This window comes from Myxocyprinus asiaticus, chromosome 26 (assembly GCF_019703515.2).
Source record: "Myxocyprinus asiaticus isolate MX2 ecotype Aquarium Trade chromosome 26, UBuf_Myxa_2, whole genome shotgun sequence".
In the NCBI taxonomy this organism is placed as follows: Eukaryota; Metazoa; Chordata; class Actinopteri; order Cypriniformes; family Catostomidae; genus Myxocyprinus; species Myxocyprinus asiaticus.
This window is the reverse complement of record NC_059369.1, coordinates 10,096,821-10,121,261: the sequence shown is the minus strand read 5'-3', so window position 1 is coordinate 10,121,261 and position 24,441 is coordinate 10,096,821. Positions and strand designations below refer to the sequence as shown.

Sequence of the window (24,441 nt, the reverse complement as noted above, 5' to 3'; positions counted from 1 at the left end):
AGCTTAATCAGTGTTTAAAGGTGCACTCAGTAACTTTTTGTTTGTGCCATCTTGGACTGACAGTGACACCTAGTGGTGTGGTTGCAGCATCATTCAAAATCAATAGTTTTCAGTTACAGATGCCATTGTAGAAATTCACTATTCACAATAAGCCATGATTAATTTAATCCAAGAGAGAAAGTGTCCAATAACAAGATGGTTACTGAGATTAAGCAAGTAGTATTCAGCTGGTCATGTGATTCTAAAATAGTCACCCCCATGAGGGCGCCCTCCCCCATGTAGATTGAAACAGCTTTTATAAGGTTACTGATAAGACTACAGTCCTCATCTCATGTGAGTGGTCATGATTTTATACATATGTTTCAAAATTACAATTAATTTCTTTAGGAGTAAAACTCTTTTAATGGGGAAAAAATTACTGAGTGCACCTTTAAGCCAAGGGTATGTTTGAAAGATGTTTTCATATAGAGATAAGGTCAACACTTTCTTAATGGACTACACTCTTAAAAGAGATAGAACCTTAAAAGTTCAAATATGATCTACTATTAAAAATTTTGAATTTCTATAAAGGTCCACGTGCTACTTGATTAATTATAGTATATACAGTATATAACGTCTCTGTTACGTACGTAACCTTGGTTCTCTGAGAGGAAGGAGTCACTGTGTATGATCGCTATGGGACACCATCCGAGTGTCACGTGGTCTGAAGCTCTTATACAATCACGCAATTTATTGGCTGATGGCGCTTAAGCGACGTCCCCTAGGGAGCTACATCATGGGCTCCATAAAGATGCTCGCTTTTGCGCCATTGTGTCAGTGATATAGCCAGCTACGCAGCGTCTCGTTCCCCACAGAGAACCAAGGTTACGTAAGTAATGGAGATGTTCCCTTTCGTGGAACTCAAACTGTGTATCATCGCTATGGGAACGAAATACATTCACGCCATACAAACAGTAGCTGCCAACTGTCTGAGCCCATGTGGCAAGCATACAGCGGCACACATGCGAGCTAAAGTGTCTAAATAAATGGAATTATGAATTTACTCCTGTTCCAACAGAGAGAACCTGGGAAGCAGGAGTCAAACCCTCGTACTGATTATAAAATCTAACAAATATATGCGGAGAGGACTATCCTGCCACCTTACAAATTTTCTCCAAGGACACACCTCTAGCCAAAGCCCATGAGGATGCCATGCTCCTTGTAGAATGGACTCGAATACCCGAAGGCGAAGGTAAACCGCACGCTTCGTAAGCACTCGAAATTGCATCAATAAGCCAATGAGACAGTGTTTTGGACACGGAAACACCTCTGTTGCAGCCACCAAAGCACACAAACAACTGTTCTGACTTACACCACTGGCCTGTACGGTCAGCATAAACTTGTAGCGCCCGAACTGGGCAAAGCATATGTAACCTTTCATGCTCCTCCGATTCAAATGGTGGAGGAGAGAAAGCCTGAAAATGAATGGTCTGCAAGTGAAATTATGTAGAAATAACCTTGGGCAAATAGCCCAAATGAGGTCTTAACACAACCGTTGAACACCCTGGCGCAAAATCCATACACAAGGGATATTGATCGAGAGGGCATGCAAATCACAGACTCTCTTAAACGATGCCAATGCCACTAGCAAGGCCATTTTTAGAATCAAAAACTTTCCAATAACTGTTGTCAAGGGCTCGAACGGGGCACCCAAGAGTGCCTCTAACACAACAGATTAATCCAATAAAGTGATGCGGACCAGACAAAAAGGTCTAACCCTGCATAACCCGCACATAAAATGAGAAACAAGAGAATGTCTACCAACAGAGACTCCATTGATAAGCCCATGTTCAGCTGCTATAGCGGCAACATAGATTTTAAGGATTGCCAGAGTAACCCAGGCCCCAAATGCTCCTGCAAAAAATTCCAGCACTGTACTGACAGGGCAGTGAACTGGATTTTCACTTCGCGCTGTTCTCCAAGAAGCAAAAATACAGCTTTTATACGTATATAGCCTCCTTGTTGATGGAACTCTAGCATTTAGAATGGTATCAACCACAGTGATAAACCATCATTCAAAAGAGCGTCTGCGAGTCTAGCTCCATACCTAGAAACATAGTCTGTTGCCTTGGCAACAGGACATTCTTGTCTAGGTTCACTTGCAGTCCTAGATTTCTCAAATGACTGAGAACGACATCTCAGTTTTGGGCAGCCAGACTGTCTGAGTGAGCTAACACCAACCAATCACCGAGATAATTCAAAACGTGGAGCCTTGAAGCTTCATGGGCTTCAGAGCTCCATCCATGCATTTTGTGAAAGTGCGTGGTGCCAGAGTAAGTCCAAACAGGAGGCACAATTGGTTCACTTTTCCCCCAAAAGCGAATCTGAGAAAGCGCCTGTGCATCGGCGCAATCTGACTATGGAAATAAGCGTCCTTCAAATCCATTGTCACAAACCAGTCCCCTGGCTGTACTTGTGACATTATTTGTTTCTGCGATAACATACTCAATTGACATTTCATAAGAATGATATTCAAATGTCTCAAATCTAGAATGAGCACAAGCCGCCATGATATAACCATGCTCTATCGTTCGAATAACCCATTTCAAAACACTTTGCAACTGCTGCCAAGCCGCTAGATGGGCAGATAGAGGAATTAATGCATGGCTCTCTCCTGTAGCAAAAAGTGTAACCACTAGATGGAGCTCTTGGCTTACTTTTGCCGACTGTTCTACACTCAGCGGCACAGCGGAAGGAGACCCCCGTGCCTTCGCTACTGCGGCCAATTGAGTGAAAGTAAATAGTGTCTTTCCTCTATTATATTTAGGCATTCATAAAAAAACGTCCTAAAGCATGTATACAGCTGGGACACTTATGGAATAAAACATCTTCCCTGGCATGTTAAACGGGGAAGATTGTAGGGAGAATTACCTTTATTTTATCTAGGTATGTATAAAATCCACCCTGAAGTGTGTATACAGCAGGGACGTTCATTGATAAAATCTCTTCCCAGGCATTTTGAGCGGGGAAGAGTGTGTGAACATGGGGGATATTGGAAACAAGGTCAGAAGACTGTGGTCCTCTGAAAGGTGCTGATATGAACCCCAAGCGCTCGTCTGTGAGATGTGATACATGTGGGGGGGAGCGTTTGCTAACCTCGATTTGTAGAGGAGGCACAATGTCCGTTGACTATTACCCTCGCAAACAAAAGCATCACCTTGACCAACTTATTCCCCAGTGCGACCATGGGGGGGAAATCAAGGACAAGTCCAAATGGAGCCGGTGAACTCAAAGGCTCTCCTTAATGTGATGCGCTTGGTTGGACTGCAAAACCATCGTGTGTAGATCCAACAGCTGTCTGAAAAGAGCGACATCCATGACGCCATCAAAAAATCGAGCAGAGATAGCAGTGTGCATCTCTTCTCTCACCAGAATGCCCACGTGATCTACAAAACGGGCAAAAGAAAAAAAGAGTTAAAATATCTCGCATCTCCTGATAGAATCCCGAGAGAATAATGGCACACACGAAGCACTCCGTGCATTGGTTCGCCATCACTCAGTTGGGGAATATTCTCTTATTCCAGCCTTCTTGTACTGCGGCCGGGCTCACCGGTCCATGCATGATCCCCTTCGAACTCACGAAAACACATTGAAGTTGCTCTCAAATTTACCCTGTGTCAACGACGTCCTTACGTGTTTGCCACTCAAAAGGGAGACAAATAATTCTTGCTTTGACATGAGTCGCTAGAAACAAACACGGGCTTAGACAATTCGTGACTTTTCGAACAGAAAATCCGACTCGATGGCGCGAAAGTGAGCTTTATGGAGTCCATGACGTAGCTCCCTAGGGGGCGTCGCTTAAGCGCAATCAGCCAATAAATTGGCGTGATTGAATAAGAGCTTTAGACCATGTGACACTCGGACAGTGTCCCATAGTGATCATACGCAGCTCGAGTTCCACGAAAGTGAACTATATTATTATTACGTTATTTTTGACAGACAGACAGACAGACATACAGACAGACAAACAAATAGATTACTGTCAGAAAAGTGTGTGATTTTTTTTGAATGGTCAATGCTTTATTTCTACCGTCTAAATTCATATTCAACAGCAGTACTCACCAAGTCGATAATATTCTATCTCAAAGGGCAAGGTAATGTTTGATAGATCTGTGTAGTGCTTGTCAACATAACTCTGTGCAACATTTGCATGCCAAAATGCCATAAATCGAGCAATGAAGGAAGTCACAAAAATGGCCAGCATTCCAAAGTCCAGCAAATTCCACGGCTCCAAGACATAATCCCGAGGACCCTGAGACCATATCTCTTTACATTCAGCCCAGATCATTCCTGTAATCAGAAGAGAACAGAGATATATAATTAGATCATGATCACGGAAGAAAACATAATTAGTTTTCTTACAAAACTGCCCTAACAAATCTCAAGTAATTCAATATCTTTAAAAACAAAAATAGCAAACATTCTTTTCCCTGAGTAACCTTAACAATATTGCTTTTACTTTCAGATAATTTCATCTAATATTTCTAATATAATTTGAAAGAACACATTGGCAGATGTGACAGATGTTAGACAGTTTGAGGAGTCATGACCCTTCAATGAATCGTTGTGTCCTTGTGGATGTCATTTGGGATTCATTTCAGTGTGGGAATTTCCTTTAGCATCAAGTAAAGCTCCAAGGCTAATCATGTATTGACAGAGCACATTAATGAAATAGTTTCTCCACTGTAGGTTATGCGAAGCTTATTCAAACCTGCCTCACAAGATTTGTCACAAAACAGTAGCATTTGGCATCATTAAAACTAAACCCGACGTGACACGTCCTGAAGCATCAAGTTTGAAAATGTGCAAGTATGAATGAGATTTGAGAGCTAGCGGAGGGGAAGACTATTAGTGAATAATGATTTCAGATTTGGTCTGTTCTTTACACAAAGCTACTGAATGGTTTCAGAACTCTGAACACTTAATGTTGCTCCTGTAAGTTTCTATTCTGCACCCAAATGCTCCCGTTGAATTTATTCCAAGTTCACCTGCTCTCTGACTGCAGTGATCTTCTTCCCAATCACTCCCGTTCCCGCAACCCCGCATTTGTTTTCCACATAGAGCAAAAGCCATACAAATAGACAACAAGTGTACACAAAGAAAGTTTTATTTTTCTGCTATTGCTATTATCAGATAACGTGTGAAAATAATGCCAATTTGATTTGCCTGAAGTTGGTTTCCTAACACTAAATTGATCATTTTATTTTGCATTCACTAATTAATAAAATACAAAAAAGGGATCCACATCAGATTTTTAAGGCTATTCTCTGGCCGCCTGCTCCTATCCACATCTCATGGAAGTACCGTCCACTCCAGCCTTCAACTCGGAAATGCAATCCCATGCCACAAGATGTCTAATCGGTTCCCACAGGTCTTGCGGGAGTTCTGTGGGAATAAAGGCCTCTAAATCGAATTTAATTCAACCATCAAAACTGCGCTCAGCGCTCGCGGCTTGCCGTATTTAACGGAAGGGGCGGAGTTATCTGGCTGCATTGCTTGTCTATTGAAAATATGGAGAATGAGGCAACTAGCAAAACTTCTGAGAAGACAGCACCATACAAACATGAGCTGAATACTTTACCATCACCCCACGCTTGTGTAAATATATGTACATTATTTGAAATTCAAGTGTTAAACTAAGTTTGGCTAACATACTAAAGCTAGCGGCAACACATTGTGTGTGTTTGAAACGTCTTTCAGGATCCTGCCAATAAAGAGTAAACAAGAAACCAGACAGAAGGCAGGATCCTGACAACGCCACTTCTGTTAATGTTTCCATTTAGATAAAAACCTAAAGTGTTCAGTTTGGGAAGAAACTACACTTAGTGTTGTACACTTAGGAAGATACTGCATAGTCACTATTAGTGTATTGTGTAAGTGCACAGTGTATAGTGTGTCTTTTGGGACACAGCATGCTGTATGACCTATGACCCAGGAAATTATCAGCATTTCCATCCAGGTAAAAGGGGTAGTTTTCATGCGGAACAGTTGGGATGGATGGTCGTGGACCGTCATGTTTGGCAGGAGTGTCGTCCCTTCAAAACGGTCAGCGGCGTTCATGATTAGAAGCCCAAGAAAGATTGTGAAAGAAGCTGCATGTGCTACAAACTTCAGGAAAGGACCACGCATGATCTTCCCCAACTACAAGGAAAAAACATATTTAAAACACAAAATAAATTAATAATTACAAATTATTTTTGAATTGTTGAGGTAATTTTGTTCTTTAAATCAGTGGTTTGCAACTGGTTTTGCTTTAGGATATTAGACATCAAGTGGCGACCAAAACAGTACCAAAATTATTTAATGTACAAAAGTAAATAAAAATGTCCTTAGACTCAAACATTGAAATGTATTAATATTACCATGAATTCTGGATTGCAAAATTATTAACATTATTAAGCCATATTACCATGTGATAGGTAAACTAATAATATTTTGGATTTGACGCACTGCCTTTAATGTCAACAACAAAAGATGTGGTAAGCGTCTTCTCCTCCCTTTTAAAAGTTGAGAAGCAATTAGCAACGATTATATAATACACAATTATATGGTTAGTTGCATTTAATAATTTTCTTCCAGCATTGTTTATCACTTGTTCACGACCCTATCAGAACTGATCTATGATCCACCAGTTGAGAACCTCTGCTAAATCATTAGCAGCACACTATCACAATCTGAATAAATTCAAGCAAAACATTGCCTTCTTTCTTGCTTTCTTGAAACCACTTAACCTATCTTACATAAGGAGAACAGAATCTCAAGCAATTGCCAAAGGACTAAAGGTTATTCCAGGCTGACCTTGCTTGAGGGTGCAATCCAGTACAGTAAGACCAAGATGGGCAGTCCAACCACCACCCCCAGAACCACGAGTAACTTCATTGCTGTGGTCTGCTGTCTGAGCCCCGACAGATTTTCATACCAGATAGACAAGAGCTGCTGTTGACAGTTTGGATGGGCAACAAACTGCTTGAAGCAAAAGAGCATGCAGAGATGATGTGTGGAAACATGGAGATATGTTAATATTATTGAATAATCATCCACAGTAATGGAAAATGATGTATGCTGTACTATATAGAACTTAATGAAATCATTGGCTCTGTTCCAAAACCTGTCTTGCTGTCTACTGCCTTCTAAGGCAGCATCCCATTCTAAATGTAACCTAATAAGTAGTGCTGCCGATTTATCGTGTTAATTCATTGTGATTAATTCTATAAAAAAATAACCGTCAAAAACATTAACACAATCATGTCCCTGGACCGTAATAAGGAATTTTCCTACCATCGGAGCAATTCAAGCTTGAAGTACCACTTGTTTTCTCCAGGGGGCAGTACGCAAAACTGTAGGTAAGGTAACATGCCACTTATACAGAGCAAAAACACACTTACCAACAGCAGACAGCACAAGATGAGGACACATTCGCAGGGATCGCAGGGATCTCAAGACGTGTTTTTCTAAGTTTCAAACTTGAAACAGCGACCTAAAAATGGTATGTTACGCAATCAAAGTGAGACGCTCCAAAAGCGTCCTTCTGATGCATGTGTACATTGACATGTCCTTAGAAAAGCCCTTATAATAAATCTATCTCTGACAGATTGACGGATTCAATTGCAAAAAGGATTGCTGTGAACTGTAGGCCAATGACTGGCTTATATTCAATAATATTGGAATAAACAATATATTGGATTCTAAAGTTTCCGGGTGAAATATCCACAGGATGGCACCAAAAGCGAGTTGTATTTTAAGTAGTAAATGATATAATATTGTCAACAGGAATGCATGTTTTATTATCCATTCGCTCTAACCCAAACCCCAACCCTAAACCTAACCACTGGAGAAAAAAACTTAATTTAATGCAAAAATGCAACCTCAGAATCATGCTCTCCATTGTTTATGTAATATGTAACATGATGACTTCCTGGTACTTACGAAAGCGCCAGAGGGAAATGTAATCACAATTGAATTGATGCAACAATGTTAGATGGGGGACGAGGTGTGTCAGTAATTTGTCATTAAGTTGATTTCAGGTTAAATGAACTTCTGGAAGTACCATGTCAATTTCCAGCATGATCATGTTGCGCAAAGTGCAGAAGAGATTCGACTCACAACTGATTCAGAAAAAGTTTGGCGTTAGAATGTTGCTTAGCTAAACATGCAATGCTTTAATACGCATAAAAATACATACTGTAGCAGACTAAAATACTGGGTAAAATAGTCACTAGGTTTTGGAACAGAGCGACTGTATGCCTTTTTAATGCTTTTCATCACAACAAATCACCTTTTTCAGCTCGTATTTGATAGCCAGTTTTAATCGAACTAAACTAGGTCTCCCACCATTTTCAAAATGGCCATCTGTCTCAGTGTCTCCATTCAAAATGGCTTCCACCTCCTCAGTGTTGCGACACAGATCGAGAAGTCCAACCACAAAATCTTTACACTGCATAGACAGCCTCTTATAATCATTCTGTGAATGGAAATTGGCATATATTTGTGAAAAATATACACACTATGCCTAATAATAGCCTATCGCAGATATTACACAGTTCACCTTTTAACAACATAATGATGAATGATGTTATAGGTGTTACCCACACATTTATTATCAGAACTATGGTGCAGCCAGAGTTTGCCACCTATTGTCCAAATAGCATGGAAATTAATTATAATTGGCATGTGATTAGACACATGGCACTGCAGATAATAATTTTTTTTCTTTCTGGAAAGCAACAAAAAACTGTTGTACCATCTGCTTCAACCCGGCAATAATAACATATAATGCAGAGCTAAGCAACCCACTCTCTGTTAAAGGCCACAAACTCACCAACCAACGGGCAAAATTGCACACCCACATCCATATGCATTTAGCAAAAAAAAAAGTTAGTAAAAACCTCAATTGTGACTCTTAAACATACAGTGTAGCTTTTATTTTTTTCTAATTTATCCTTATAATTTACACTCCCTGATAAGCAGTAGTTCACAAAAAGGCATAACATACTTTATGCATAGCATACATATCAACTGATACTATCTCTAAAGACCCCATGACAAACTTTTTTACAGTTTTCTTTGCTGTCTTGACTTATTTCTTATTGAAATGGTAAGGTGGGTGACATTTTGAAGACTTTGCCTATAGCCTTAGGTTTACATCACAGCCCAGTAAAACCATGTTTGACAGATTGTACCATGAACATTATCAGTGACGACACTTTAAGAATGAATATATCCCAGCCACTTCCTTCGCAATCAATTGATGAAAAGAAATAAAGTACAAACGTTATCTGTTGAAACATGATGTGCTACTTTCTACTTCTAGCTGGAGGCAGGGAAGAGAACATTCCTATTCTAAAGAGAATTTTATTGGGCAAAAATGTGTAAAATGTGCCCATGCAAAAAAGATGATGTTATCAATATGTTTGGTATGTTTTCCCAGAAGTTAAAAACTGTCAAACAGCTGCACCACTTTTTTGTGCAAAAACCTGCATCTTATCAGTATTTATTTAATTAAGTCAGTGCTATTTGCCTGTCACAATTAATGCAATTACTGTTATTACCACTTACAGAAAGCAGGCAGTAAACAGAATAAAAAAAAAAAATAAAAAATGACGTTTGTGTAAAATCATTCATTCAAAATCGAATCTAATTCAAATCATGTTGAAATCAACAACCTCTCTCATTCTGCCATTTTCTGTTGTTTATTAATAATAGAGTCTCCATCTCCCTTCTTCTATCAGGTTTTCACTCACAAGATGTAAAATACGGCCCTTTGTGCAAGAACCCTGAGTATCACTATTTAGACGCCAAATGCGACCCTTTAGCGATGAGGCTTTGCTGTCAACAGACTGATGTGAAGAGCATATTAATTTTATCATCATGAAATTATATACTGGAGAATAATTTTGTCATGACAGATGACAATTGCAACATTTATTAGTTCACAGCGCTTAATATTTAATCTGTTGCTTTCTGTACACATTCTGTGTATTTCATTCCAGTTTCCATTTTGGTTAGCCGACAAAACCTTTCCCTGAGTGGTGCTTACAGTTTAACAGTAAAGACAGGAAGTATCTTTGATGAAAGCTGATGTAAGTTAAGTTCATATTTTACGCTGTCTTCATGTGCTATCGGAATCATTGTAACTATGAGTTGCCAATACGGAAGTTGCACATGAACGCCCTCTTAAATTATTAATGGGAAATTCAAACTGGGAAATTCTGAGAGAGCATTGAAATCCCAGTTCCGAGTTGGAAGGAGACAAACTTTCAAAATGGCGGAGGAGAGTACAGTTTCTGCACTAAATGATTCATTTTGCCAAATGTAGTTACCTTGTTATCGCTTGTTGTTTTAGCCATTAAAAAAATTACGTACATCAGAATCCATTTGATTAATATTGTACGTTTAAAAATAGTATGAAGGCACTTTATTTATAGTAACTTTGACACTATTAATGTTACTAATGTTAACACGATTGTCATAAAATGTCACTTTTAAAATGTGGACCATGGTTTTCAGTGGCTGGATGCTCCCTGGATGCTTGGAACTAACGAAAATTAAAGTGTTTATAGCTCTGAAAAAGCAACCACAAATGGACGCATGAACTGCTGCAGTGAAGCGAGATGGCTGGATACATGCAGTAATAATAACGGTAGCACATATCTTATCTCTGGTAGGTGAACTAAATTTATGCCAACTTATTGTAAGTTTGACAGGTAGAGCTAAAAAATTACTATAGATCTCTTCCATTATTATGAATGAAGCTGCGCTATAGTCAGTTACTATTACATTTAGTAATTTAGCAGATGCTGGAGTAGCAGAAAGAAATCCTTTTTTTTTTTTTTTAAGAAATCCTTACCACACACAGATTGAAATGGTCTATATTGATGCCCTTCGCATCAGTCTGTTGACGCCAAAGGTTTATCATTGAACAAAAAATTGAGAGTTCCAGCAAACTAGCCGCAAACTTGCCACAAATTTGCCGCAAATTTGCCACTCATTGTGAGTTTGTGATTCACAGAAAATGTTTGCCAGAAGTTTGCAGCTCTTCTCCATTAGTGGTGAACCTGCAGCAAACCTTTAGCAACAATGGACAATTTGTGGCAAGTTTGCGGCAAATTTGCCATGGAGTCTCCATTTTTGTAAGGGTGGGCTTTCCGTCCCTGTCACTAAACAGATGCTGAAGGGCACCATCTATATAGTGACACGCAGTGCTCTTGCACAAGTGTCAGAATTTGACGACTTGGGAGTGAAAACAGTTTGTTCCTACACAGCATCATGCCTACCTTAAATTCTTTCTCTATGTTGGCCAGTACGGCCAGTTCATTGCTGAGCTCTAGAGCCGTCAGCACTGGGTCTTCACTGGACAGGGACAGGTAGGCAGGACTAGCCAGCCCTTTGTAGGCATTGATTCTGGATCGTGAATGACTGAAAGAGTCGTGCCTCTGATGGTACAGGCAGCTGTTACATTTGCAGAAGTAGTCATGCGGTCGTTGAATGCAGGCACCCTTCCTTAGCAAAATGTGCACAATCTCGTACTCATGGCAGTGAGAAGCTAGTAAAATGGGTGTAATATCATGGGAAAATCGAGTGCCGTCCTCATCATAGGCGAAGAAGTCGTCTTGTTTCTCTGCCTGGAGGGGGCTGTTGGTGAGTTTGGTTGTGTCCGCAAAGGCTTGGTGGCCCAGAATTGCCTCTACAATACGAATGTAGCCTTTGCTTATGGCTAACAGCAGGGCATCACCTATCCGGGCCAAGTTCTCTTTCTTTAGCAGGAACTCCGTCACTTCCAGATGTTCATTGGCAACTGCAAGCTGCAATGCGTTCTGGCCCATGTAGTCCACGCAGTTGACATTAAGTTCCGGAAGTTCTTCCAGCATCCTACGGATGACAGGAATATTTCCATACTCGGCTGCTTCTAGGAAATGCTCCTCAGTTGAGGACAAACTATTGTATCGAGCGTTAAACATGTAAGCCGGTCTCCGCATAGCCATATGGCGGCTCTTAGCCATTGTATGCCGCTGAATGTCATCGCTGCCCCACCTAACCCAACAGAGAACACATAAAATCACAACACTTAGTTAAAACAAGGTAACAGTTGGTAATGTAAAAGTCTAAATGTCCTCGGTTTGGATGAGGTTGCTATAATAAAGCAAGCCACTCTAAATTTCCATAGGAAAACTTTATTGCTCAAGGGTTTCTCTTTCATAAGTCATGAGATTTAATTGAGTTCTTAGATATATTTCATTTAAGTATATAAAGTTATACGAGTCTCAGATGTTTCTGTAATGACAAACAGTCAGAGAATAGAGCTGTAAAATGAATGTGGATAGCATAGCCCAGATCATCTTGAGCATTTTTAATTTGATACGAAATGTTTGAATTCATGTTTGAAATCTCAGGCTTTGGATTGCAGACTTTGGTATCTTAGACAAATCTGAGAACAATTTGAGACATTGTTGAGATTGAAACTTTAAAAGAAACACTGTTGTAGTTTGCTCAGGATAAAATAATATATGATGCAGGAGACTAAGCAAAAGTCTGCATTTTCTCTTCATTTAATCACATTGTTTTGTAGGAGAAACAACAACCTGGTATCAGAGAATCATGTTACTATATCTATTTTTGCAAAATAATTTTTACTTCGCTCGTTGTACATATAACAGCTGTTTCCAGGTGAAATGAGCACTAGAGGCGCTAAAACAACAAGTTTTATTCCATTTCACATAAATCATGAGTAAAACAGCAAATTATTGTCCGTAAACACTTATTTTATGCTCTTTTCCTTGTGTTTTCTATCTCACAATGATACTATTCGTTAGTTTATTAACGTAGTTTTGTTAGTTAAAATTTTATCATCATTTAATTTGTCATTGAACGGAAATTTGCCTTTGACACTGGCATAAAAAGATGACTGACATACATGCACATACACACAGTACCTACACATTTACTGCCATTGGAATAAAGTTTATTTATTTCTGGCCCTGGGAATTTCCAGTATACGGCCAGATGAAAGTATCTCAAAAGTAGAGTGAATGGGATGAATATGGTCCTTATTCTTTATATCTCATTTGACTTTTTTCCATGAATTGGGAAAATAAGTCCTTGAGTGCAAATTGTTTAAATGTCCAATGATCTGACTTGCCTGGTTAATGGCTTATTTTTTCCATACCATGAAACAATGTTAAATATGAGAATGCGTTCAATCATTGATCTAAAATGTATGTGTAGGCTACTGGTGTTAAAACTCCTCAGTTTCTTAAGGATAGCAAGATGCTGCCTCGTTTTCTTATGGATGTAGTCAACATTACTCTGAAAATTGAGTTTGTCACCAATTGTTGTACCAAGGTATTTAAAATTGGTGACCTGCTCCAGCAGCGTAGCTAGACCCTGGCTGATAGGGCTGAAGCCCCGAATGTTTTTTTGTGATCAGAAAAAAAAAAGTAAGGCTTAATGTTCATTACATCAGGGTACAAAAGCAACAAGGAAGGCTTCAATTCTGGCTTCAGATGTAAATTAATTCCGATCAGTGAGCCCAACTTGCATTAACTGACAGTTCACACTTTGACATTTACCTGCTGTTCGTGCTCAAGTTCATCAGAGAAGTTATGAACGCTTTGTGTGGGACCTTTCTATTTTCTCTCACAGGGGTGCAGCTTTTCTGTATCAGAGGCACTGAGGTTTTATTATGCAAGCCTTATTCCTAAATATTTAATCTATAAGCCTCATTTCTAATCTTCATTACCAATACACACACCAAGTAGATTTTAATGCATGCACCAGTCATCTTGTTCGGTTATTCTAGTTTAGTTGGGAGTCGGTACGTGGGAATACAGAATGTTTATTGCAATGGAATTTCCTCAAACGCAACTCAGAATAGCAGAACAGTGAGCAATAAGCCTAAATAGCACAATACATAGGTCTTAAAATGATAAAATCTCTAATTAAAGTCAAACAGAAATGACTGCCTGTATATGCACTCCTTTTCCACGTCATGTGCGTGGAGTTAAACTGCTGCATTTAAATAGCCTCTTTGGGATGCCTTGATTTTTAAATGGTTTAAAAACAAATGGCATTGAACTTGTCTATGTATTTATTGTACTTAAGTCTGCACACCAGAGCAAAAGGGGAAAACACTGTCTTACCATTTATCAAGCGTTGAAACTTTGCTTTGTTAAAAAAAACAAAACAACGCAGGTGTTTCGAGATGCATTTTATAAAAGTTAAAGTTATTTTTAACTTTACTCTGTGATCCCATGATGGTGTTTTACTGCCACATTAAAAAAAATATAGAAAAATAAGATTTCGATAATAAAGTCGTAATATTTTGCGAATAAAGCAAAATTACGAGAATAAAGTTGTAGCGTTATGAGATTACATTTCGTATGAGAATAAAATCAAAATTATTAGAATACATTTGTAGCATTTTGAGATTATAGTCATAATATTTTGAGAATAAAGTACAAATTATTATTATTAAGTAGAAATATTAGAGAAAAAAATCTCAATATTAGGCTAAACAGAGCATCATTATCACAACAATAGAACAGACACCAAGCCAGCAGCTTCGTTAATGCAAGAGATGGATGTGGAGGATGTTGTTAAATCATACTTTAGGATAGGATTTTGCAATAAAGAAATCCTTGGTCTTTTGGCGCATCAGCACAGAGTTATTAGTATCCGAACACTGCAGTGGATATGTAGGAAATTAAATTTATTCAGGAGAAAGAACCAGACAGATTCAAGCAATCCTCCTCTGTGTTGTTGTTGAGTTTTCCTCTCTAAACAATACTATAACTGAGGGGATGTTACCACATACAATATCTTGAAATGGACCTATATAATTCACAGCAGTTCCAATTATTTTTCACTTAACTTGAGTGCGAGCCTATATCTGGTGCCTCCCTTGACAGGCGCCCACATGTTAAAAACTCATGTACTAATGCACACCTCATTCCCACAAATTCAGCTCGGTTGCATAGCCAAGTTATCTCCCTGGACCCAGACACACCACTTTGCTGTTGTCCACGACATCACTTTGATATTACTTTCCTTTAGATTTATTCTCAAAATATTACGCCTTTAATCTTATAGTGCTTCGACTTTCTTCTCGTTATTTTTACTTTATTCTCAAAATATTATGATAAATGAAAACTGCAAATTTAAATAGTTAAATTACTTTGATTTTATTGTTAGCGTTAATTTCTGCTTAATGAACAATGAGCTGACAAGTTGTAATTCTCGCTTTCATCCTCTGCAATTTAAATTAAAATGTGTTTGATCTGTTTATTGTGCACCTGACATTTGCTTATATAAAGTCCTGAACCGGTGTCAGTGTTGCACTTAATGTAATTATTATTTGACAGGTAGGGTGGTAATTTTTTAAGTCATGGAAGGAAGGATTGTTCTTATTTTTATATTATACTATGGCCTGTGGGAATAGGCAGAGCATGTGTAAGGCTGGGTAAGGCTTAGCCTTCCCATGGCCATGGGCATGATGTTCGTATTAATGCTTATTAGGTATTGATTGGAAATTCTTGTTGCAGCTCCTGGATAACAATGCTTGTAGCAGCACCAGTAAACTGTCTAGGATCAGTTTCCCCACCTCATATACAAACTTTAATTACTAGCGTAAGGGGAAAGCTGACTCTAAATCATTGGCCGTGGCCAAATTCATCTTAAAACTTTAATCTCTTGAGTTGCTGCGTGCATGGAGAATGTCTTTATTTCTGAAAGAATTGAACATTTTAAACAAATATAAAGTAATGTAGTGCAATTCTTACATTAATACATATTTATTAGATTATGGTCGCATTGAAACGAGTGTATCCGCATTTGTAACATTCCTTTTTAATTGCATCTATTCACGTTTAAGCATCACGTAATCAATAAGCATTCGATCATACTCAAAATGATCCAGCATGGAGATGATTGAAAATAAACTAATCATCGTTCCTTGAGCTAGTGAAAAAGACTCTCTCCACTGGATTTTATCTTAACTTCCAAAACTTTAATTCAACTGCATGACAGGTGCGGGACCGCTTTTAACGGCCTATGTAGGTCCAAACAGTTCTGTTTTTTTATTTTATTTTTAGTTTTTTATTTTACTGCATTAGCAAAGAGTTTTTACTACCTATTATTTAATTTGCTGTTATGCCGATAAAACAAATCGTGCATATTTGCTTGCTGTAGCCTAATATTGAGTTGCTAAAATAATTATTAATATGAATAGCCTACTGCCATCTGTGTCAATAACAAAAATTAACCATTTATTCATCTGGAAGTTTTTATATGGAGTGTGAACATTAACAATTGGTAGTAGATTCAATTTAATAATATATTCTGTCATGAATGCAGGGGTTAAATTGAGATTTCGGAGGTGGGGAATCTTAATCATGTGATTGCTGTTATAACATACATTCAGTTAACAATATGGGTGTCTAAATATGTATATATTTATAGGCCTGTATGGTATTTCATAAAATATAGGTTTTTTTTCTCTCAGATGAATCTCTTTGACTGGGATTCTGTTATATAATTTGTCTATAAATATTTTTATTTTTTTTAACTTAATTGTGAAAATAGTTATTGGATTTAGTACATTAAATTATAAAAATAAATGTTTAATAATAATATCAGATGTATTTTATGAATTTTATAATAATCAGATGACAGCTGGAAAGTTGATCTTTTTCTTGGTCTAGGTAAGGCGTCATCTTGGCTTTGAACATGCTAAACTATCCAATTATTTTACTATTTAAAAGTACATTCTTAAGGGGTTTACAGCTTTGAAATAAACTAAGCAAAACTGCTACTGCATGTTGATCCCAGAAATGAGTGAGCAGTTGATTCCATACAGTATTTCACGATTTCTATGAATTAGAGATCGCACCACAGAACAATAGAGAAGCAGAACACGTGTCTGTATGCAGGGGCGTGCAGTCTTGAGTAGCTGCCTCTACCAGCATGCGGAACTGACTAGAATGAAGAATAATTAACTTGAAAGGTGTCTGAGCAAGTATACTTGTGAAATTGAGCCAGAATGTCTAAAACAACAAACAAAAACCATGTCGGAACATAAAAGAAATAGAACAGATTGGCAAACAAGCAAAGGTGCCGGACAGCTGCAGCCCAGTTTTAGCCCTCACAGAATATGCCTCCAGATGACAATAACTGTTTTTAAATGTGTTATTATTATTATTATTATTAATTGTATGATTAATAATAATGCCTGTGGGCTAAGCCCCGGATGACACTGAAGTCTAGCGACGCCCCTAGCCTGCTCCACATCCTGCCCCTTAATGCTAATTAGTTTATAAATGGGGCTGTGCTACCAGCTCTTGTGTAGCTTTCTAGACATAGCTCCTTTGACTTGGTGATATTAAGATCACTATTATCAAACCAGGAGACAAGGCTGTCAATGTACTGGAAATAAGAGGAACAGTTTACAGTACATCCTCCTGACCAGAAACCAGAGCCATATCATCAATGAATGAATGAGTGAATGTTACACACTTACAGTATATAGCAGTGGAGATTTCTCCGAGGAGGCAATGGAGGTAGTGCCTCCTCAAAAATTCGGGAGAGAAAAATAAATGACTGTACATACATAAAACAAATAAAATATTACGAAATATAATAATGTGTCATATTTCTCCCCACCCATAACAGGACTTTGTGGATGCATCCCCGCTCCAAGCATTGGCACCTGATCGACTATGTCATCATCAGGAGAAGGGACACACAAGATGTCAGGGAGACAAAGACTGTGTTGGATGACAGGCTCAAAATAAAGCTCCGTATCATGCCGACCACAAGGCTGTAAGGCCCTCAAAAGGATCAACGTGTTAAAGCTGAAAAACAGCCACATCACTGAAAATCTAGCGGAAGACCTACAGAATTAACTTGCTGATCTTCGTCTTGATGATGCCGCTGAGAAAGACATACAGCTGCATCGAAGGTATTGGGGCCCTTCACACACAGGCGGCAAGACTGGTTTGATGAAAATGATGCAGAAATCCAGGCCTTACTTGGTGAGAAGCACCGCCTGCATCATGCCTGTCAGAATGACCCATCCTCAGTGGCAAAGAAGGCCTCCTTCATCAACAGTACAGTATAGATCTGATTGTGCAAAATGCAGGACTCGTGGCTGAGCACCAAAGCAGATGAAATACAGGCGTTTGCAGACAGGAACGACTTTAAGCAGTTCTATAAAGCCCTGAACACACTCTATTGGCACTTTTCTGAGCTTGCTTTTCCACTGCAGTTTAGTGCCGCCTCAACGTGGGTGGGATTATAGGCTGATCGTCATAGTTGCGCCGCCTCTACTGCCGTGACATCATCTTAAATGCGACACAAACATTACTGACCATAAACAATAACACGACTGCTAGCTGTTAGCTACTAGCTCATTGTGCTGCATAAAGCAGTTGTTGCACAGTGATTTTGCCTGGTTGTTTTACAAGCAAGCTTTCCAGTAGCTGGTCAACTAAATAAAGTGAAGCTTTCAAGCAGAATACAGAGTTAACGTAACAAAACGTACCATCCTCCATCGTGGACTCCAACAACGCCGAGTCCAGGGCACTCTCCCTCCCATTGCTCGCCGGTCTAGATAGCGTCCATTTGGTCGAACCACTTCCACTTTCTTGTGTTTGAACCACTTTGGCTGTTGAGGTCCTTGATGGTTCTGTAGTCACTTTTAAGTTTTTTAACTTTTCCCTACACTGTTGGTAGCTGTGTGCGGCCAACAGCTGAGACACTTCCTGAAAGACTTTTTCGTTTTGCGTCGTTTCGTTCATCGTTAATGAGAGGAACGTCTGCACCTCGTTTATTGACCACGGCATGGTTTTGCGCACAGCCATTTCTTTTTGCAATTCGAAAGTCGCGTGAACAAATGATATTGCTGTCAATGTTGTTAACTTTAAAACTAGCTGGTCGATGTCCTGTGTCGCAAATCCAGTGACGTTGGTAGTGACGATTCTCTCTGACCAATCAGTGATCTGCAGGGTTTTGATGTCACATTTGGTATCGGCTCGGCTCGCTTGGAACCTCGACCGAGGTGGTACTAAAAAAAGTACCAGGTACCAGGTACTATCCACAGTGGAAAACCCCCAAAAAGCAAGCAGAGTCGAGTCGAGTCGAGTCGAGTCGAGTCGAGCTGTACCGTGCAGTGGAAAAGCCCCATTAGGTCCCCAGTCTTCTGGGAGCTCTGCCCTCCTAAACTCAGATAGCACTATCCTCCTTACACAGAGGATGCAGATTCTCCAGAGATAGGTTGAACATTTTGAAGCAGTTGTCAACTGCTCCTCAGTCATCAATGATGATGCCATCGACAAGATGCCCCAGGTTGCAGTCAATGACTCCATGGATGCTCCACCAGAATAGGACAAAGTAAAGAAAGCCATCAACCAGCTGTCATGTGGCAAAGCCCCAGGGTAAGATGCCATACCAGTAAAGGTGTACAAAGTCAGTGGTCCCGTGCTGCTAGGGAATCTCACTGAGCCGTTTAAGTCCTTCTGGAAGAAAGGATCCATTAGTCAGGAATTTAGAGACACGTCCATCATACACCTCTATAAGAGGAAGAGCAATCACCAGGTATGCAACAATCACAGTGGAATTTTGCTGCTCTCGACAGCGGGGAAATTTCTTGCACGGGTTCTGTTGAACCACGTGATCACTCACCTGGAACAGGGTTTATTGCCAGAATCACAGTGCGGCTTCCGCAAGGGACATGGGGACAATTGACATTATAGGAGAAGTGTCAAGAGCAGAATCGTGAACTCTACACAATTTTGTGGGCCTCACGACAGCGTTTGACTCCACTCAGGGCCTGTGGAGGATCATGTCGAAATTCGGCTATCCAGACAGATTCATACTAATGGAGGCCTTTCCAGTCACCAATGGCAACGTGTGTTTTAGCACCTACTATGTTTAGCATGATATTCTCTGTATCTGAAGTACAGAACTGAAGGGAAACTATTAAATCTGTGGTGACTGTGTGCCATCACCAATGTGAAGGAAACTGTGCTGTGAGACTTTCTCTTTGCCGATTATTGTGCTTTGAATGGTAGTACAGAGCCAGAAATGCAAGCCAGTATAGACAAGTTTTCATCTGCATGCAACAAATTCGGTCTCACCATTTATCAAGAAGACTGAGGTCATGCACCAGCCAGCTCCCCACGCTCCATATTCAGAACCGTCCATCATTGTAAACGGACAGAGTCTTCATGCAGTGTACCACTTCATGTACCTGGGCAGGACTCTTTCCCGAGCAGTCGATCAATGCTGACATAAACTGCAGAATTCCTAAAGCTAGCTCTGATTTCGATTTAATAAATAGTGTTAATATGAACATACAAAAATATAAGTATTTCATGCTTATTTACAGTGTAAGTTAAAAGATATTTCATATTAACAAATATATAATAGTTAATTTTGTTTGGGCATATGTGTACATAGCCTATTCAAATGAGATGATAATAAACTATGATTATAGGAAAATATATGTTATATATAGGAGAACAGCCATTTTTGTATTTTGAAATATATGTTGTTGCATTTATGTGTAAATAAATTACTTTTTTATATAATATATTGTTATGTAGGTCAAGTTTTTTTATATCATATGTTGTGTTAAATCAGATTTCACATTTGTATGAGTTTAACCTGAAAGCTATGTATACACTGGACTTGGTTAAAAAAAAAAAAAAAAAAAAAAAACACTGAGATGGCACTCTGCCTCATTTCAAAAGCCCACCACACAGCACTGTTTTATAGCACTTTTCTGACACTACACTTCACTAAACTACAAAAGCACTTTACATAGTGAACATGGGGATCTCATCAAACACCATCAGTGTACAGCATTCACCTGGATGTTGCAACAGCAGCCATTGTGCACTAGTACACCAGCTGTTGGTGGAGAGGAGAGTGATAAAGCCAATTCATAGATGGGGATTATTAGGAGATGATGATTGAGAAAGGCCAATTTGGCCAGGATATTGGGGTTCCTTCCCTACTCTTCTACAAGAAGTGCCCTGGGATTTTTAAGAGAGTCAGGACCTCCATTTAACACCTCATTTGAAGGACAGTGCCTTTTTTACAGTATAGTGTCCCCTTCACTATACTGGGGTTTTAGGACCCACACAGACCACAGAATGAGCACCCTCTGCTGACCTCACTAACACCTTTTCCAGCAGCAACCATAGATTTGCCAAGGAGGTCTCCCATCCAGGTACTGACCAGGTTCAACCCTGCTTAGCTTCAGTGGGTAACCAGATGAAAGCTGCAGGGTGATATGACTGCTGGCAATCTCCCTTACCAAGTATCAGTATCAGCATCAAACTTGATAGCGCATTAACCCTAAAGCTGAATTGTGTAACTTTTCCGGTGTAAAAATCCCAGCTTGATATGCAGAGACAACTATATGTAAGCCATTCACAGGTTGTTGTTTTTATTTATTTTATTTTATTTTATTTTTTAACTGTGAACACTGTGTCTCTGTGGCACTATGAAAATTACCGTTTGTTTTGCAATTCAGTTCGTGGCGCTAGTGGTGCAGAAACTATGCACTTCAGCTTTAAAAAAAGAGAACATTTAACTCGCTTTTAGCGACACACAGTGGACATTTCACCTGGGAACTGCCGCAAAACATGTTATGAACCACGTGATATCATTTTGCAAAAAAGTCGCTACATTAATTTTTTAGATTTTCTTTCCTATGGGTTATCTTTCGGCTCCTATTGCAAATATAATATACTATCATTTTAAAATAACTTTTTACCATTGCAAACATTTACACCTGGTTACAGATGAATTTGCTAATCTCACACATGTTTCCCTCTACGAGACAAATTATGCAATTCACAGATTTTAGAGTATGCAGAATGAAGAGGCTTCTGGCAGTTGAGTCACTGCTAATGACTTACTCTGCCTCCAAATTATCAACTGCCATTTGGAGCCCAGTGACGACAAAAATTCCCACTTGCCCAACACTTTCAGTAAATTGACCTGTCTCTGTTTTCACATTTGCATGAAAGGTTTTTAATCTCTCCTTTAGCTTGTGATATATCATATGATCATAGACACAGATTTTACATTAAACGTCAAGTGCAAGTGCAGAACCAAAATTGTTTATCGTGCAAAAGTAACAAAAACATCCTCTTAATCAAAGACTGAAATGTATTAATTTTATCATAAACTGCATAGGCCCAACAATATGCCAAATTATTAACACATTATGTTTGATTTACAAATGTTTTAGAATTTCAATTATTTCATGCTCTCAGCAGCCAATAAATGCATTGTGGTTGGCACAAACCATGTTTATCTTCATTGCATCTAGATCCATATTTAATTAATCTGGGCTGTATTGTATTTTCATTTTATACATAGTTTTGTTCATGGTTTACCAGGGATGAGCTCTATGTCGGCATCGCCTTAGTTTCACTGGCTTCTACCACGATTTTGCACTGAGTTTGATTTGATGCTCAGCCATTGATGTGAACAACAAAAGATATTGGAAGCATGTTGTCCTCTCTTTTTAGGCCATGACCCTTTGAGAACCACTGCTTTAATCCATGTAAATGGATTAGGTCATGCAGTTTGATGGAATTTATATCTCAGATATAAACTTTTAAAAACACTCTAAATGTGTAACATCTGAGACAAAGCACTGGTACCCCCCAGGGATGTGTGCTCTCCCCACTACTCTTTATACAAATGACTGCACCGCCAAGGACCCCTCTGTCAAGCTCCTGAAGTTTGCAGATGACACTACTGTCATCGGCCTCATCCAAGATGATGATGAGTCTGTATACAGAACGAAGGTTAAACAGCTGGATGTCTGGTGCAGCCAAAACAACCTTGAGCTGAACACGCTCAAAACGATGGAGATGATTGTGGACTTCAGGAGGAACATCCCATCATTGACCCCCTCACCATTCTAAACAGCACTGTGGCAGCAGTGGAGTCATTCAGGTTCCTGGGCACTACCATCTCACAGGACCTGAAGTGGGAGACCCACACTGACTCCACTGTGAAAAAGGCCCAGCAGAGGTTGTACTTCCTTCACCAGTTGAGGAAGTTCAACCTGCCACAGGCCCTGCTGATACAGTTCTACTCAGCAGTCACTGAGTCTGTCCTCTGTACTTCAATAACTGTCTGGTTTAGTTCAGCTATGAAATCGGACATCAGAAGACTACAAAGGACAGTTCGGACTGCTGAGAGGATTATTGGTTGCCCCCTGCCCTCCCTTCAAGAACTATACATTTCCAGAGTGAGGAAATAAAATCACTCTGGACCCCACTCACCCTGCCCACTACCTTTTTGAACTGTTGCCTTCTGGCAGGTGCTACAGAGCACTGAGCACCAGAACCGTCAGGCACAGGAACAGTTTTTTTCCCTTAGGCTATCCATCTCATGAACAGTTAAAACTGCCCCACTGAGCAATAATTAATGTGCAATACACAGCTTAGTCTATTTATATTTATCCAACATACCATACCTCTTCTGCCATTATGTTCCCTTGCTTCTGTATATAACAGATTTGTATTTGTATACTTATATATATATATATATATATATGTGTGTGTGTGTATTTCTATGCATACTTTATTTTCTATTCACTTTTTATTCTATATTTTTATTATTAGCTCTGTCTTGTTGCTGTATTGTATTGTTGTGCACTGGAAGCTTCTGTCACCAAGAAAAATTCCTTGTATATGTAAGCATACTTGGCAATAAAGCTGATTCTGATTCTGAAATTGCACAGTTTGGAAGGCAGAGGATAGGTTTGCCTAATTTGTTTCAATATAATTAGGTTGTTGTTGTACATTAAGATATTGATGAGCCCTGCTATACTAATGCTGTCTTAGATTTTCAAGAAAATACTCAACCCTATGAATAAGTCTCTAAAACAGGGCAGACAACATAACTACAATTAATACAATTCATGCCAATATTCTCCTCACTTGAAAACTAAAGTCCTATACACATATACTGTATTGAAAAGTTGAATAAATGATATGGAAGTGAACACCAAAATCTTTGGAGACAGCACATCATCATCATTCTAAGCAGCAGAAGTTTGTCAATAGAGTCTAAAGAATGAATTTAACATAATGCAGTTTGATTTGTTTCTCCAGTATAAACAGGCTACATACTGTACAATGGTCCAAAAGAGTAACTGGACACTTAAGTCTCACTTAAATATATTGCATTAGGTCTAGATTGAAAGTAGTAAAAAAAAAAAAAAAAATGACATTAGTTCTGAGAAAAGGTCAAACAGCTTTGTTTGCAGATACTTTGGCAAACCACTATTATCTAATGCAATTACATTTATTAATTTTTAAGTCTGGTGTAACTGTTCAAATACGTTTTGGTGCCACACTGTATAGCTACAGTACTGTTACA

General features: G+C 39.0%; 1 protein-coding gene across 1 annotated transcript in view; it reads right to left on the bottom strand.

The window, feature by feature from the left end:
* Positions 1–24,441, bottom strand: part of trpc6b (transient receptor potential cation channel, subfamily C, member 6b) — a 37,460-nt gene that overhangs the window by 12,791 nt on the left and 228 nt on the right. Inside the window, exons 2-6 of the mRNA XM_051656285.1 lie at positions 11,313–12,069; positions 8,315–8,500; positions 6,838–7,002; positions 5,964–6,180; positions 4,102–4,329 (exon numbers count right to left, since the gene is read on the bottom strand). Of these exons, the coding sequence (XP_051512245.1) occupies positions 4,102–4,329; positions 5,964–6,180; positions 6,838–7,002; positions 8,315–8,500; positions 11,313–12,069 (1,553 nt within the window). The remainder of the gene's footprint in view (positions 1–4,101; positions 4,330–5,963; positions 6,181–6,837; positions 7,003–8,314; positions 8,501–11,312; positions 12,070–24,441) is intronic.